Here is a 15,009-nt window from a genome sequence, read left to right as displayed (position 1 = left end):
CACATAGTCTAGATAATGTCAAAAATAGAAATGCATAAAGTTTGCAGGCTCTGATTTTAAAACAAAATGGATGATACAATTATAGATATGAAAGCAAACATTTCTGTTCTTTTCTAGCACCACAGAGCTCTTTTATTCGCCCCTGAAAAGAGGAAATCTCGGTATTCACCCTGGATTCTTTAATCAAGAACAAAAAAAATCTGGACATTTCTACAATAAGTGAATGGACATCATGCGACTATGTGCACAAAAAATATTCAAATTTCATGCCAGTGTAATGAATATTCAAATTTCATGCAAGTGTAATGAATATTCATGCAGGGGGAGGGGCTTCAATTCAGATCTTCACACAGTTATGCAAGTGTCATGTACAGTGCAACCCCACTAATTACCTTGTGCTGCTCATACTTGGTTGACAAAGGGAGCGAGTGGATTGGATGATGAGGAAATGATTGACAGGAAGAGGAGGGAAAAGTGGGCGGAGCCAGGGATAAAAGAAAGGAAAATAGTTTAATAGAAATATTGGGATAATGTGAGACACACACACAAGACAAACTGAGTCTATACATTTACATGTCAGTGAGAGGAAGGTGAACAAGACAAAATGTTACATACAAGTCACAATGCGGTAGTATCACTTCATTATGTCGAAAAAAGATGTACCATTGTTTTGATAAATCCACATCTTGCAGAAGACAGTTGTACTACTTATAGTCTGCATACCACTACCTTCAGATCTTCTCTGTCGATATCGTTTGCCATGAACAAGGAATATATTTCACTCCACAGTATGTACACTGGTTTTGCTATCAATAGTTAAGACAAACCAACATTTCTTGGTTTGTCTTAATCTAAAAAATCCTATCATAAATATCATTTGTAGCTTTAAGCCTTTCCTTGAATACACACACACACACACACACACACAATCATATATAATACATATATACACAAATCAATAAAGTAAGCTGCTATGAATGCAACTTTTACAAATTAGATAAAAAGCAATTAGCACATCGATCAATGAAACATTACAACTCATATATATTTCATAGAACATTCATCTTCAAGAAAATCATTTTTTTTTTTTTCACTCAAAATTGACTGGAATATCCCTTCAGCGCTGAATGAAATTCTGGAAATATTTGGGGGTAACTTGAATGTTCATTGTTTTGTACACATGACTTATGAATTATGACACTCCTGATCCTACATGCTATCTATATTTAAAGGTACTCTCTCATACATACCTAAGTTTCTACTGATACTATTATTTCCATCATATGCATCTTATGTCAAAACATGGAGGATCAAAAAAAGGCATACAAAATGTGATCCTGGGGAATATCTGAATGAAACCTGAAACTCATCCTGTTATTCTTTTGCTAGTTGTAGCTTTCTACAGTAGGTATCCTAAATCACTAAAGGCTTAATACTGATAAATAGTGCAGCAGTGAATGGCTAGCAAAGCATTACACTACCTTGTACATGTTTAGTATTCACCATTATCAGTTACAAAAGAGATTGCTCCCCTACCTGATTCCCCACCACCTTCTCTTTAAATCTTTGCTGAAGTCTTTGTTTCAGAAAATGTCCCGTTCAGAGTTGGCTAACTTGGATTGATGTCCTTTCAGCAGGTGAGTCTGACTACACAGATATTTTTGGCAAATTGATCTAGTTTTGCTATTTCTTTATACATCAGCATTTTTCATGGAATTCCTGAAATACTTCACCATCATGAAGTCACAAAGAGAGCATCTTCACGACATGACTGTAAGGTAGCATCTTGAGGAAGTACTTAATATGTTTAAATGAACATTTCAGCACAGTTTTTTTGGTTGGTTTGATGAGCAGTATCATCACCTGGTCCCACAAATTTGATTACGTGTAAGGAAGAGCCATTTGCTTGTGTGAGTAACACTTCTTATTAACCCCCGGAGTACTGAGTACTCATTATGATTTACTAGACAAGATAAAACAAAATCTGGAGAGAGGCACTACTTTCTACATAAATATATTTTGATCAAAAATCAAGCAAAACACCCCTTCTCCACCATTTGCTTGAAGGTAGGAAATGTTAATGCAAAACAGAACCAAAGCTTTTAATCTTTTTATTTAATGTTCCTCTTGAGTGAGGTTATGTACATGTACATTCAAAAAGTGGAAAAGTTTCTTAAAAAAAACAAACAGAAGCCATGCATTAAAGATCCCACACGCAGATTCCGCCACCCGCAAAATTTGAAAGAATTTTACATCTAGCTTGTAATCTTGCATTCCCATAAACTTACAAATGTATCCTTATTAGTAGGGCATGTAATCACAAGAATTAGAAACACCAAGATTTCACAAGGCACTCAACACGGCGAAATTAGTCCACCATTCTACCACAGTGCTAACCTGAACAGACACGAAGAACAAAAAGATATGTCTGACTGCAAGCTACCTGTGCAACATTTCAGGAATGTGACAAATACATCTGAAGGATATAGCCTTCATTGTCAAGCAACCAGGGTATGTCATTCACTCCAATGTACTACTCTTATGTACACTGTACACTTCCTTTAATAAGCCCAAGTTCCGATTCAAATTCACTGGCACAATGAAGGCACATAATCCACAACAGTACGTACAAGACTCGGATATGTCATGCATTATCTATTGGGAATCAACAAATCTTGTATGCAATGAGTTGAATGGAGTGTGAGAAATCCAATCACAACTTTATTCGAGCACACCACTGTCCACATGGGCAGATTTTCAGCTGGAAGAATCTTATTATTTATGAAGTTTTCACACAATCTTGTGCTTCAAGTATCCTCTTTTTTTTTTTTTTTTGCAAAATATATCTCACTTTCAGCCATGTAATTCTCTACCTTCAATAAGGTTTAATTGTGTTTAAGGCATGTTTGTAATCACTTAAATCAAAGAAAAAAATTAAAGAATATAAAATTAATTCCAGCACTTTTGTAGAACTTCATCACTGTGCTGCCGACATCCTTTCAGGAAAAAAGCCAAGTTTCGCCCGAAACAAATTCATTGTGATGTCACAATGCATGCCATTCTATTATGTTCTCATTGAAGGCCATACATGTTACAAGAGACACATCTTTATTTAATAACAACAAGTACACAATGTCATAATATTACTTGCACCTGAATAGTTGGGTGACATTGTTGCATGTGATTCACCATACTTTGATATTCTTTCACCAAGTTGCAATAAAAAAAAAATATATATATAAAATTCATAAAAAGACTTGTAATGGTCATACACATGTGGGTCTTAATACGTATACAAAAATTGCAATAAGATCTGCTTTATGATACGTATCACAAAAGCAAGCACCACAGCACACATTTACGTTTTGTGAACTAACAAACCCATTAGGAAACTAAAACCATATAAAGGTGAAAGTATGCTACCGCAAGCAGACAATCAAACTAAAAGCAATACAATAACAGGACTACACACAGAGAAACTTTGTTAGATGAAGAAGAAACCATATCAAATCCACATAGGCACATCAAGCCACATTCAAAACAATGAGAAATCAACACAGTATTATTTCAAGTAATTTGAATATAAAAGTTTTGTCAACATTAAAAGCTTAGATGACTATCGGCTCATTAAAGAAAAAAAAATTAATTAGTGTCGGGACAAAGATGATCATATAAAAACAAGTATCATAATTTGTGTGAAAGTAAGTGGTAAATATGTAAATTAACTCAGGACCAAAAGTTGGACACATGAATTACTGGCTCGCTGCTCTTCTGGGGTGGAAAATAATCCTTTGAGTCCAACATGTCCAAACTGATATTTGTCTTCGAGGTATGACCATTTAGCTATCCCTCCTAAAAGTTTTTATTTCTTGGTTGATATTGCTGATTTTTTTTTTTTTCCTTGAGGACTGGGAGCTATAAGTTTATGAAGCTCTCAGCTTCTCTGCTCTCCATATCTTTGATAACTGCATTATCAGCAAATTATATTAACATGATTATGTTTTTGGCAAATTAAAAAAATATATAATAATGCACTTTGAAAAGCTGAAAAACAGAAAATCAATAACATATAAATATCCATCTCAAAAATCAAGGGCAAAATTTTGCTTATTCATCCTGCTTTGCTTTTGTTTTTGTGTTTTGTTTTGTTTTGTTTTAGTTTTATTGCTTGCAAGGTCATATGAATAATAAATAGGACATGGTATTGGTAACCAGGAAGGAGGTTTGTGAGGAGAAAAAGTTTACAGTACATCTCAGAGATTAAATGTGCATGCACAGAAAGAAAGGCAACAACAATAAACAGCATATAAAATAATATTCCAACCTTCACATGTAGACAGATTACTTTTTGACTTAACAAAAAAAATCATGACTAAAAAAAAAAACCCAAAACAAAACAACTTGCAAGAGTAAGCAGAAGACTATCTTTTATTTTTTTTTTTTTTTTGCCTAACTAGAAATGTTAATCACAGAGTGTGGTATGTGTAGAACCTAGGATATAGTTTGCACAATTTTAAGTATTTCTATAAATCTGCAAATTAGATGGGGTTTAAAGTTCCAATCAGAAATGCAGCCATGATTGAAAAGTCACTTAAAAATGGCTATTTATTACAGAAATTCTAATTAAGCAATTACCAGAAAAAATTACAAAGGTATAAATTTTTTGTTTTTGTATTGTATTTTCTGTGGGAGGCATACATTACGGTAAAACAGCTTAGTTTATTTTATCTGCCAATTTTGATCAGCTACATGCCCAGGCTATAAAGGTTACAAAATGACTAAATTCAGAAATATAGAATAGCTGCACTCTCACAATTTTGAACTTTCTCTCAAAGCAATAACACAATACAAAACAAGACAACAATAACACAGGTTTTCAACAATGGTAACACAACCACAAACACAAACACAAACGAGAAAGCAGCCAGGAGGAGAGGGAAGCCAACTTACTTTGCCGTCGATGGTGAGGATATCAGCAAACATCTGTCGGAACTCTCGAGGGTCACTCAGCTTCAGCTCCTTGGCTCGTCGTAGCTCCTCGTCGATGTGACGCAGGTACTTCTCGGCGCCCTCTTTTGACTGCGACTGGTCCATTTCCTGCGCAGCCAGTAGCTTCATGCCGTCATTACACCAATCATTGGCCTGGACAGAGACATCAACAAAGAATTGGTTGAACGCGACGTAGAGAAGGGGAGACAGAAATACGGACAAACATTGAGAAAGATATGAAGTGGGAACCAGATATGGGAGGAGGAGAGATAGAGAATGAATGTGTTTGTATTCGTGTGAGCGTTGCATGTGAGAACGGAGAGAGAGAGACGGAAGACAGGAAGAAGAAAAATGATAAGAGAGTCAAGTGAGAGAGCAAAAGGAAAGAAAAAGAAAGATCGGTGGAGAGTGATATATAGAAAAGAGATGGAAGAAAAGAAGAGGAAAAAGGAAGACCATGTGGCAGATCACAACAGAGACATAGAGATGTAGAAAGAAAGACAAGAGAGAGAAATGGAAAAATATAATAAAAATGACAAAGAAAGAATACAAAATGCAAGGGTTAAATAGAAAGACAAAAATGTGATGAAAGAAAAAATATGAATGGAAGAAATATAAAGCAATTGAAAGTAACAATGGAGGAAGAGACAGATATACAGAAATATATCTCGAGAGGAATATACAAAACGAGAGAGAGAGAAGAGTGAATTAGGGTGGGTAGAAAGGAAGAAAAAAGAGAGAAGGGGAGAAGAAGATAGGGAGAGATAGAGGATGGGGTTGTAAAGGGGGTCAGTCAAAGTTGTTGATTTGTGAGGAGGAAGTAGCCGTAACTCAAACCAAATTGAATCATCGTCCCAGCCTGGCCTCTGTTTCCTAACCCTTCCCCCCTCCTCTCTCGGACTCTCACATGTGCCTCATGTACAATACATCTTGGACACAACTATCCTCTTCATAAACATACCGGTAACTATCTAAATAAGTTCTGTGGGTACATGACTGTTTAATGATGCACTGTACAATACACAGGTAGCATACATTACACATTCTCCCAGAGAACATAATGGCCTGAAGAGTTGAGAAGTATGAAAATAGGACTAAATGCGTTTCATTTCTTATTGCTGTTTTCAAGACTTTATCCTCATTTCTCTTGTCCTGAGATATCGATACTTCTTGTTGATTTGAAATAATGCAATATAGATTCATCACATTCTCATGTTTATTTATTCTTTTTTACTCCTGACAGCAGAAAATTAAAATACACAATTTATCTCAAATCAGGTACTAGAACATCATGGTATCTGATCACTTTTTAACTCAGAGTGAAAGTCACCTTTAATATACACATAAATACCAACATTCTGTTTTATAGCATTGTATAATTCACAAAACCATCACATCCTAGGTAAAAAAAAAACCACCCAGAATACATGATTAAGCTACACCACAACCATGGTAGTCATGAAGTCTTTAAATGGGATTTTTTGCTTTATTTACAAACTTTCCACAAATCACCAATTGCAAGTATCATGAGCATTTCTACAAACTTCTTTCCAAACAATCCTGAATAAGCAAACACTTATATATCTCTTTCATTTTGTGAACACACTTATCACTACAACATTATGTCTTGTTCACAAATATCGCCTTGAAGGGGTGAAGGTGTCAGCCATCAAGGTTAAAAGAGACTCTGATCACTGAGCAGCGAATGGCAAATGATGGTATTTTATGCTCTTAAGTCTTTTACTGCCAGGATGTAAGTTTGTCTTGTTAAATGAGACCAATTCTCACTAAGCCATGCAAGCGAGAAAAAGGGGAGGGGGTCAAATTAACCTAATTATGTCAGCAGACTGTTGTCACGATGGGCAGAAAGGGGCACAGGGGTGTGAGAAGGGGGATATTTCCTGCCCAGAAGGCGGAAGGAAAAACAAAATATGCCAGGGGAAGTAAGCTGTTCTGGGGGAAATAGGAACGGATCTGCATTACAGGTGTTAATTCTGCTTGCCCTTGTGTTTTAAACAGCTCTGAATTAAATCGTACCTCATAGTAGTTGTACCTGCCGTAATGATGTTTTGACTGGGATGAGAATTAGGGTCAAGTAGGATAGACTTTTAGCATTAGTCTCCCTCAAGAGACCAGCAACCAAAACTGTCAGGATGAATTTTCAGCCAAGCGAGGGAGCCCTACATCTTCGGACATGTGATAAGGTAAGGCTGTCTGCATCGACAGATGTGATTTGCAAGTGGAGCAGACAGACACTCACTCAAAACAATGGCTGAATGAAATTGACTTATGAGATTGTCTCTATGAAATATACAGAAATTGAATCTTTCAGATTCACCTTCCCTCTTTTTCACCTCTCTGACACATTCACTCACAACTAGTTTATATCTTTCTCTTTTTTTTGCATCATTTCTTTCATATTTTCAGTTCTTTTTTTAACTCTTTTCATTCCCGCTTCCGAATTTCTCTCTCATCTTCAATGTACTTGGAAACAAACAGCTGTCATTTGGGCAAAATCTATGGACACAAATGGGATATTTTAGAAATATTTTAATTTTGTTGTCATCTTATTCTAAACAAAGACTTTGTAACAGTCAAGTACAGGTTCAAACAAGGAATGGGTTGTTGCCATTTCAGCATGCCAACACAAACACTAGTTTTCCATGCCTACAGGCTTTTGTATAATATTTGATTGTTATCATTCCAGCTAGCCTTCATAATAAGAATGCCTAAAACAAGGGGAAAATGATTCAAGTGAACAACAGCCAAAGATTATTAGAATTCCTAGAATACAGAAGCAGGTTACAGAGCAAAATTCAATGTTTCAAAAATATTTTCAATACACTAAATTCTACAGGAAAATGAGCTGACTTGATAAGACAAATCATGCAATTCAGCAAGAAATTTTCCTTCGCTCAAAATAATCTAACTAAAGGCTCCGTATGACTGACAAACCAAACAGGAAATGTATGGAAACATAACAGGGCCAATCCACCATTCCCTCTGTCATCGCCAAATGATTCCTTTCCTTGTAATTTTCATACGTTTCTCATTCAAAACAAACATACAAAGTGATCCAATAATAAAACAAACAGAGAAAAAAGTCTTAAATTTTGTTTCTTTCTCTTATTTTATCACACACACTCTTACTACCCCAACTCTCTCTTTCTCTCTCTCTTTCCCTATCCATTCTGTGTCTCTTTCCTGCACCTAGGTCTTCCTTATTAACCCATTGAAAACGAGTTCCGAGTATACTCGGGCAGGTGTCTACGGGAAATGCATGTTGTAGCAAAATCAGTCCATCCTAAACGGGTTAACATTTTGTCTCAAAATCTGCACTAATTTAGCTTGCTTTTTATTCTTCATATTTAAGGGAGGTTCATATATTTATGCTTTATGACATCAGCATGTTTGCCTTTAGCCAATAGTCACCAGCCTCATTTGGGAAGCAATGTTTTCATTGCCAAAAATCTGGAAGCAATTAAATACAACAAACATGATCATGGTAAATGTGCATACACCGGACCTCATACCTAATTACTGTGTGCCAGTTGGCATGGATATGCAAGCTGCCCACTACAGAAAAATTTTCTCATCTACCTACAGAGTAATTCCTTTTGTTTCAGAGCTGCCAGCATGTGAAACTATTTTTACACCTCTGTGACCTGTTTGGCTGGACTTAGTGTTACAGTAAAATTTGGAGAATTCAACCATATGTAAAAAAAAAAACAAAAATAAAAAAAATAAAAATGATAATAATAATAATAATAATGAAAAAAAAATCATGGGCATACATACTCTGGTTGGACTTGAACCATCGTTACCTTGATTACAAAGACATGAGTTGCATCCACTCGACTACCTAGCCTATGCCCAAATGCTAGTACTGGTTCCACTCCTTATAGCAGCAGGTACAGTGCTCACCGCTTAATCGGGAAGGGTCAGGAGACGAGTTTTTCTCTTGTTGAAGTGGTTGAAGGGTTACAGGATTAATCTTCACCTTCTGTAGTCTATGGCAAAATTCTTGTGACCACTGGTAACTTTATTGCATAAGATATCAATGCATATATAAAGAAGTACCTGTAGTTGTGAAATGGTTTAATGGGCTAATTCTTACATTCTGTAGTCTATGGTGGAGTTCTTGTGACCGTTCCAGCATTTTTCTCCTCTTTTCCAGCTTTTCCTGTAGTGCTTTGGCTCTGCTTTCTAGCTCCGTGCACTTTGGTCTCACGCTGGCCGACTCCACAGGAAACTTGCCACTCTTCAGAAGGTCCTCTCCCAGGGTATTGGACTTTTCTGCCCTATCGAGGGCGTCCTACCATACAGATATTTGCAATAACACAGGATTATAGCTTCATATTTTTTCTACAAGGGGATGAGACTATAATACACGTACCTTAAGACGTCAGCAGAAAGTTCGAAAAAGTATATTCTTCATTTCATACATAAATTTATTGAAATTGTTTTGTATCACTGCATATGTATCCCAGTGTATCACTCTGCTTAATTAAGTAACATTGCAAAAAAGTGATTTATACATGTATATTTTCATCAACATTTCCTTGAATGTGGATTGCCTAAAAAACTACCAAGCCTTGCCCAAGATTAATTGTCATTAACACCAAGGCAATCTTCTTCAAAATTACCCCATTACACAAAGATTCTATGAAAGATTTCATCATCATACGACTCAATTCATTTTTAAAACAAAAACAAAAACAAAAACAAAAACAAAACACAATGATGCAAAAAATACTGCAAAAACCAGAAACAATAGCGGCATGAAACTTTCGCGAATTAAAAGAGCCAACGACCAAACTTTTGTGAATTGCCATTGGCATTCAAAGCATCGTGTAGACAAAAAAAAAAAAATTTTTGAATCCTGACTCCTCCCAAAATTCACAAAAGTTCAATGCATGCAAAAATTTCTGGTTCACAGGAGCTAATTGTTGTGTGATTCTACTAAAGACTACAATAAGTAATCAAAGTATAGCAAGGTTTAGTCCCTGCTACATGTGTGTACAGGTACCTGGCTTTCCACTTCCAACCCAGAGTGTCTTTCTAGGTACGTATTGCATTCTTCCACTGTGTTGCCTATACTGCCCTCAAGGTTGATTTTCTCCGAGATGTTGTCTATGAGTAATAACACCTGCAGGCAAGAAACAGTAAGGGGAAAAAAGTCAAACATTGATAGGTTGTTAATAAAAAATCATACCATACCAACAAGGATGTCAATTAAAGTATCTCTTCATAAGAACAAAAAAGCATTGTCTGCGTAATGAATGATTAGATTAACATGAAATGATTCAATTATGGTGAGCCGCACATCTTCTCGATGCCTGAAAGACATGGAATTTGCTTTCACGATTGCTCTACTTTTCAGCAGTGTTACCCAGGTCGAAATTCCCATAGAAACCAGTAGAAACCAGTAGAGAGCTTCTACTGGTTTTTAATGGTTTCCGGATTTGAGTGGTTTCTATGGGAATTTCCAGAGGGTTCCAGTAGGATTCCCATAGAGACCATTAGATTCAACTGGTCAAAAGACCAGAACAAACCAATAAAAACCAGTAGAGTCTACTGGTTTTCAAATGGAGTGTTAAATTTAAAGTTAGACCAGTAGAATCCAGAAGAAATCAGTACTGTTTAATGGTTTCAAGTGGAGAGGTAAACCTGTAGAGAACAGTACAAACCAGAAGAGTCGACTGGTTTCAAAACTGGGTTGAAAAAAGACAAGTCAGACCAGTAGAAACCAATACAAACCAGCATTTTTTTAAAAATACATGTTAAAGACATTACTTGTCAACCAGTAAACCAACAGGTACCCGTGCAGCCTACTGGTTTGAAGATGGCTTTAAAAGAAGGGAAAACCAGTATGAACCAGTACAAACCAGTCACTTTTCTGCATGTATAAACAAGAATTAAGTCAAACCAGTAGAAACCAACAGGTACCAGTAGTAATGGCTTGAAGAGGGTCATACAATTGTGATGAAGTAATGACCAGCATAAACCAATAGAAACCAGAATATTCTACTGGCTTAAAATGGGGGTGTCGAAATATCAAGTCAAACCAGTGGTAACCAGTACAAACCAGTCAATCTCCTATACATGTAGAAACAAATAAGTCAAACCAGTAGAAACCAACAGGTACCTGTAGAAGTCTACTGGTTTGAAGAGGGTTGTAGAAGTGTGAATTTATAACAGTAGAAACCGACAGAAACCAGTAGAATCCACTGGCTTTAAAATGGGGTGTCAAAATATCAAGTCACTAACCAGCGGAAACCAGTACAAACCAGTCAATCTCCTATACATGTAAAACAAATAAGTCAAACCAGTAGAAACCAACAGGTACCTGTAGATAGTCTACTGGTTTGAAGAGGGTTGTAAAAGTGTGAAGTTATACCAGTAGAAACCGACAGAAACCAGTAGAATCCACTGGCTTTAAAATGGGGTGTCAAAATATAAAGTCAAACCAGCGGAAACCAGTACAAACCAGTCAATCTCCTATACATGTAAAACAAATGATTCAAACCAGTAGAAACCAACAGGTACCTGTAGATAGTCTACTGGTTTGAAGAGGGTTGTAGAAGTGTGAAGTTATACCAGTAGAAACCGACAGAAACCAGTAGATTCCACTGGCTTGAAATGGGGTGTCAAAATATTAAGTCAAACCAGTGGTAACCAGTACAAACCAGTCAATCTCCTATACATGGAAAAACAAATAAGTCAAACCAGTAGAAACCAACAGGCACCTGTAATAGTCTACTGGTTTGAAGAGGATTAGTAGAAGTGTGAAGTTATACCAGTAGAAACTGACAGAAACCAGTAGATTCCACTGGCTTGAAATGGGGTGTCGAAATATCATGTCAAACCAGTGGTAACCAGTACAAACCAGTCATCTCCTATACATGTAAAAACAAACAAGTCAAACCAGTAGAAACCAACAGGTACCTGAAGATAGTCTGCTGGTTTGAAGAGAGTTGTAGAAGTGTGGAGTTATACCAGTAGAAACCGACAGAAACCAGTAGATTCCACTGGCTTGAAATGGGATGTAAAAATATCAAGTCAAACCAGCGGAAACCAACGAGTACCTGTAGAGTCTACTGGTTTGAAGAGGGTTGTAAAATTGTGAAGTAATACCAGTAGAAACCGACAGAAATCAGTAGATTCTACTGGTTTAAAATGGGGTGTCAAAATACTTCTAACAAGTCAAACCAGTAGAAACCCCAACCGAGTGCCTGCAGAAACCAATAGAAACCGGTGGATTCTACTGGAAGTTGTCAAACAACAGAACGTCGTTACAATGAACAACTTTTACGGAAAATTTTGTTAATTTTGTTATCGTGGGGATATTAACAATTGCAAAAAAAAAAAATATATAAGTCATATATTTTGAAATAAAATTATACTTATGTAATTGTTATAAACTAATTGTCTTTAAACTCGTTATGCTCATCAATGAATCCCTGGGACTCAAACGGCAACATGACGTCATATACTACCGCGCAGCTAGCCGTTATGCAAACGAGCTACTTTTGGCGGGCAGCGCAATCCGCCGTCCGCTCCCCGGTCCTGCGCTGGCTGGCTGGCCGGCCGACCGCCACCGCATTCATATTTGAGCTGTACGTCGTACTGTGCTGTCGTACACACATCAACGCACCCATCGCAATCCGTTCAACTCTGTCATCCAGCAGCCAATTATACCGAGAAAACTCCACTTACGATTGCATTTGTGTTTCGGAATGAGATTCTTCAATGAGCTCAGGAATCTAAGGTTTAGTTAGCGGTAAACATTGACGTTTTATTTCATTTGAGAGTGACTTTGATGTCGAGTTTGCTTCCAGGCCGTATTCAACCATAGCTGATCATACTAGATGACGATCGGAATCGAAGCCGTACGTTTGAACGCTACGTTTTTTTCGGTGTAGTAGTACGCCCTACGGTATGTTTCAGAAATGTCGTACACCATACTACATGTATGTTCAAACGATTTGAAATGTGCGAGCTAATGACATCGTGAAAATTGACGAAACAATCCACTGTGAATCCAAACTGTATCTGGTACTACCGTTGTGGTGGTGGTACGTGTCGGAGACTGACAATGCCCGATAATGGACTGTGAGACACTGGAACAGCTTCAGCCACCAGTACGCAGTAGGTTCACTGATATGCATAGCCATGCTGTACTCGTCTGCAGTGCAAGTGTATGAGGAACCCGACTGAGACAAACCGAGCACCAGTGTTGGCCAGTTAGTGAGTGTTTTGCCTTAGACCTCTTGTTCTTAGCCTAGATTTAAAGTATTATTAACGCTAACTACAAAGTTGGATTTAAGTTAGCTCTTTATCACTCAATATCAGTTTGTGTGCCATGATGGAAACATTCTGTTTGCCACATTAGACACCAACAAAATAGTGATGATTTGAGAATACATGTACATTCAGTTTTTCTCATCTACATGTATTTAACTTGTAGATTTATGTTGAATCGTATTTTGGAAATGCAGTGAGCAAAGTTGTAGAAAAAAAAATGCCAAGCTGTGCTTTCATGTGTGTGTGTAAATTGTATGACAAATCTGTGACCATTTAAGCGTACAAAAAGCCAGTATATAACAACAGTTCATAGGGAACACCGATTGCTAGTCAGTCACCAAGTAAAATACAGGCTATACCGGTTACCCGGTACATTGTAAGTGAGAGAAATGGAATTGCCAGAAACACTGTCTACCCTGTGCTAGTGATTTATCGATCGGTGGGGGCGGGTTTGTGCATTGAGCGGAATATGTGAAGTTAACTATAATATGCCCTTGACAGAGTCAGGCGTGCAAACGTAACATATGTTGTACATTTATATGTATAAAGAGTTCAAACTGAAACACTAGTTGACCATATGATACGATTGTTGAATGTTGATCTCCAATGAAGAAGAAAAATGTGCTGATTTTTTAAACAAATGTTCTCAATTTGGCAAGTTTTACGTAGTACAATATATCACTTTAACATCAAACATTGAAAATTGATGGATTACTCGAAGTTCTCTTTCTGTTTGTTTTATCTTTAAGTATTAGGAGACGATGAAGACTAGAAGAAGCCAGCTAAGGTCGACTTGCGGAGCTCCGTTATGCCACGTACCTGGTATTTTGACTGCCACGAGTGGGCCCTACATCTTCCCTTGCCTTCAGAGAATGATGACCTCACTGAGAGTTTGGGCCTTCAGCATTTTGAAATCGTCATACAAGCACCAGATGGGCCCAACCAGGGAGGCCTGGCCAAATATTTGCTGTTACAAAAAGTGTATGTTGTCAGCTTGTCACTTCAGGAAAATTTCAAGATATTTTCACATTAGTGAAAGAATTATGTGAGCGTAAAATGTAAAACTTAGAGAACCATCATATTCAGCCAGACTCATCATCATCAGTGCAGAGATTTGTTAGCGACAATGTACTTTAAAGATTGACTGGAGGAAAAGGAGTGTCACTATGTCCTGTGTTATTCCATCACTGGTGACAGCGTAAATGAGGAAATACTTGTACAGTACCGTAATGTACAATGTACAAGTTTAGTACATACATGTATGTCAAAACCAGATGACTGGGCTTGGGTGATCTTCTGTGCTACAGTGTATCTTTACATTCATGATGGATACAAGTATAAACTGCAAGAAAGTCAGCATATACTTAGTTCATGTACAGTATTTTGATTTTGCACAAGAGAGTTGCTGTGCTGGTAGAGGAGGGGAAGATTCCTGCGCTGTACTGATGGCAAAGGATTAGGTGAGGACTAACTTAGGCAATAACACAGTATAGCTGTACTTGCTATCGGATAAAAAGACTAATATGGGTGTGAGCCTGAAGTGCAAAACCTTCCGCGTCCATGCTGTGTTGTTTGTGCTCAAAGTTGTGTAATTGAATCATGCAACGGTGTACACTGTATGTTTTCTTTTTTATTTTAAATGGTCAAATGGGTAATGTTCAATTTGATGCATTTTCTTTCTTTAAAAAAAAATGAAATCAGTGTAACCTTGCA

At 37.1% G+C, this 15,009-nt stretch overlaps 1 protein-coding gene across 1 annotated transcript in view; it reads right to left on the bottom strand.

Annotated features, from left to right (window-relative positions):
* Positions 1-15,009, bottom strand: part of LOC140244762 (guanine nucleotide exchange factor DBS-like) — a 151,025-nt gene that overhangs the window by 30,949 nt on the left and 105,067 nt on the right. The window contains exons 11-14 of the mRNA XM_072324381.1: positions 10,019-10,138; positions 9,107-9,304; positions 4,951-5,142; positions 393-407 (exon numbers count right to left, since the gene is read on the bottom strand). Of these exons, the coding sequence (XP_072180482.1) occupies positions 393-407; positions 4,951-5,142; positions 9,107-9,304; positions 10,019-10,138 (525 nt within the window). The remainder of the gene's footprint in view (positions 1-392; positions 408-4,950; positions 5,143-9,106; positions 9,305-10,018; positions 10,139-15,009) is intronic.

This window comes from Diadema setosum, chromosome 21 (genome assembly GCF_964275005.1).
Source record: "Diadema setosum chromosome 21, eeDiaSeto1, whole genome shotgun sequence".
NCBI lineage: Eukaryota > Metazoa > Echinodermata > Echinoidea > Diadematoida > Diadematidae > Diadema > Diadema setosum.
Note: the sequence above shows the minus strand (reverse complement) of the source record. Positions and strands in the feature narration are given on the sequence as shown.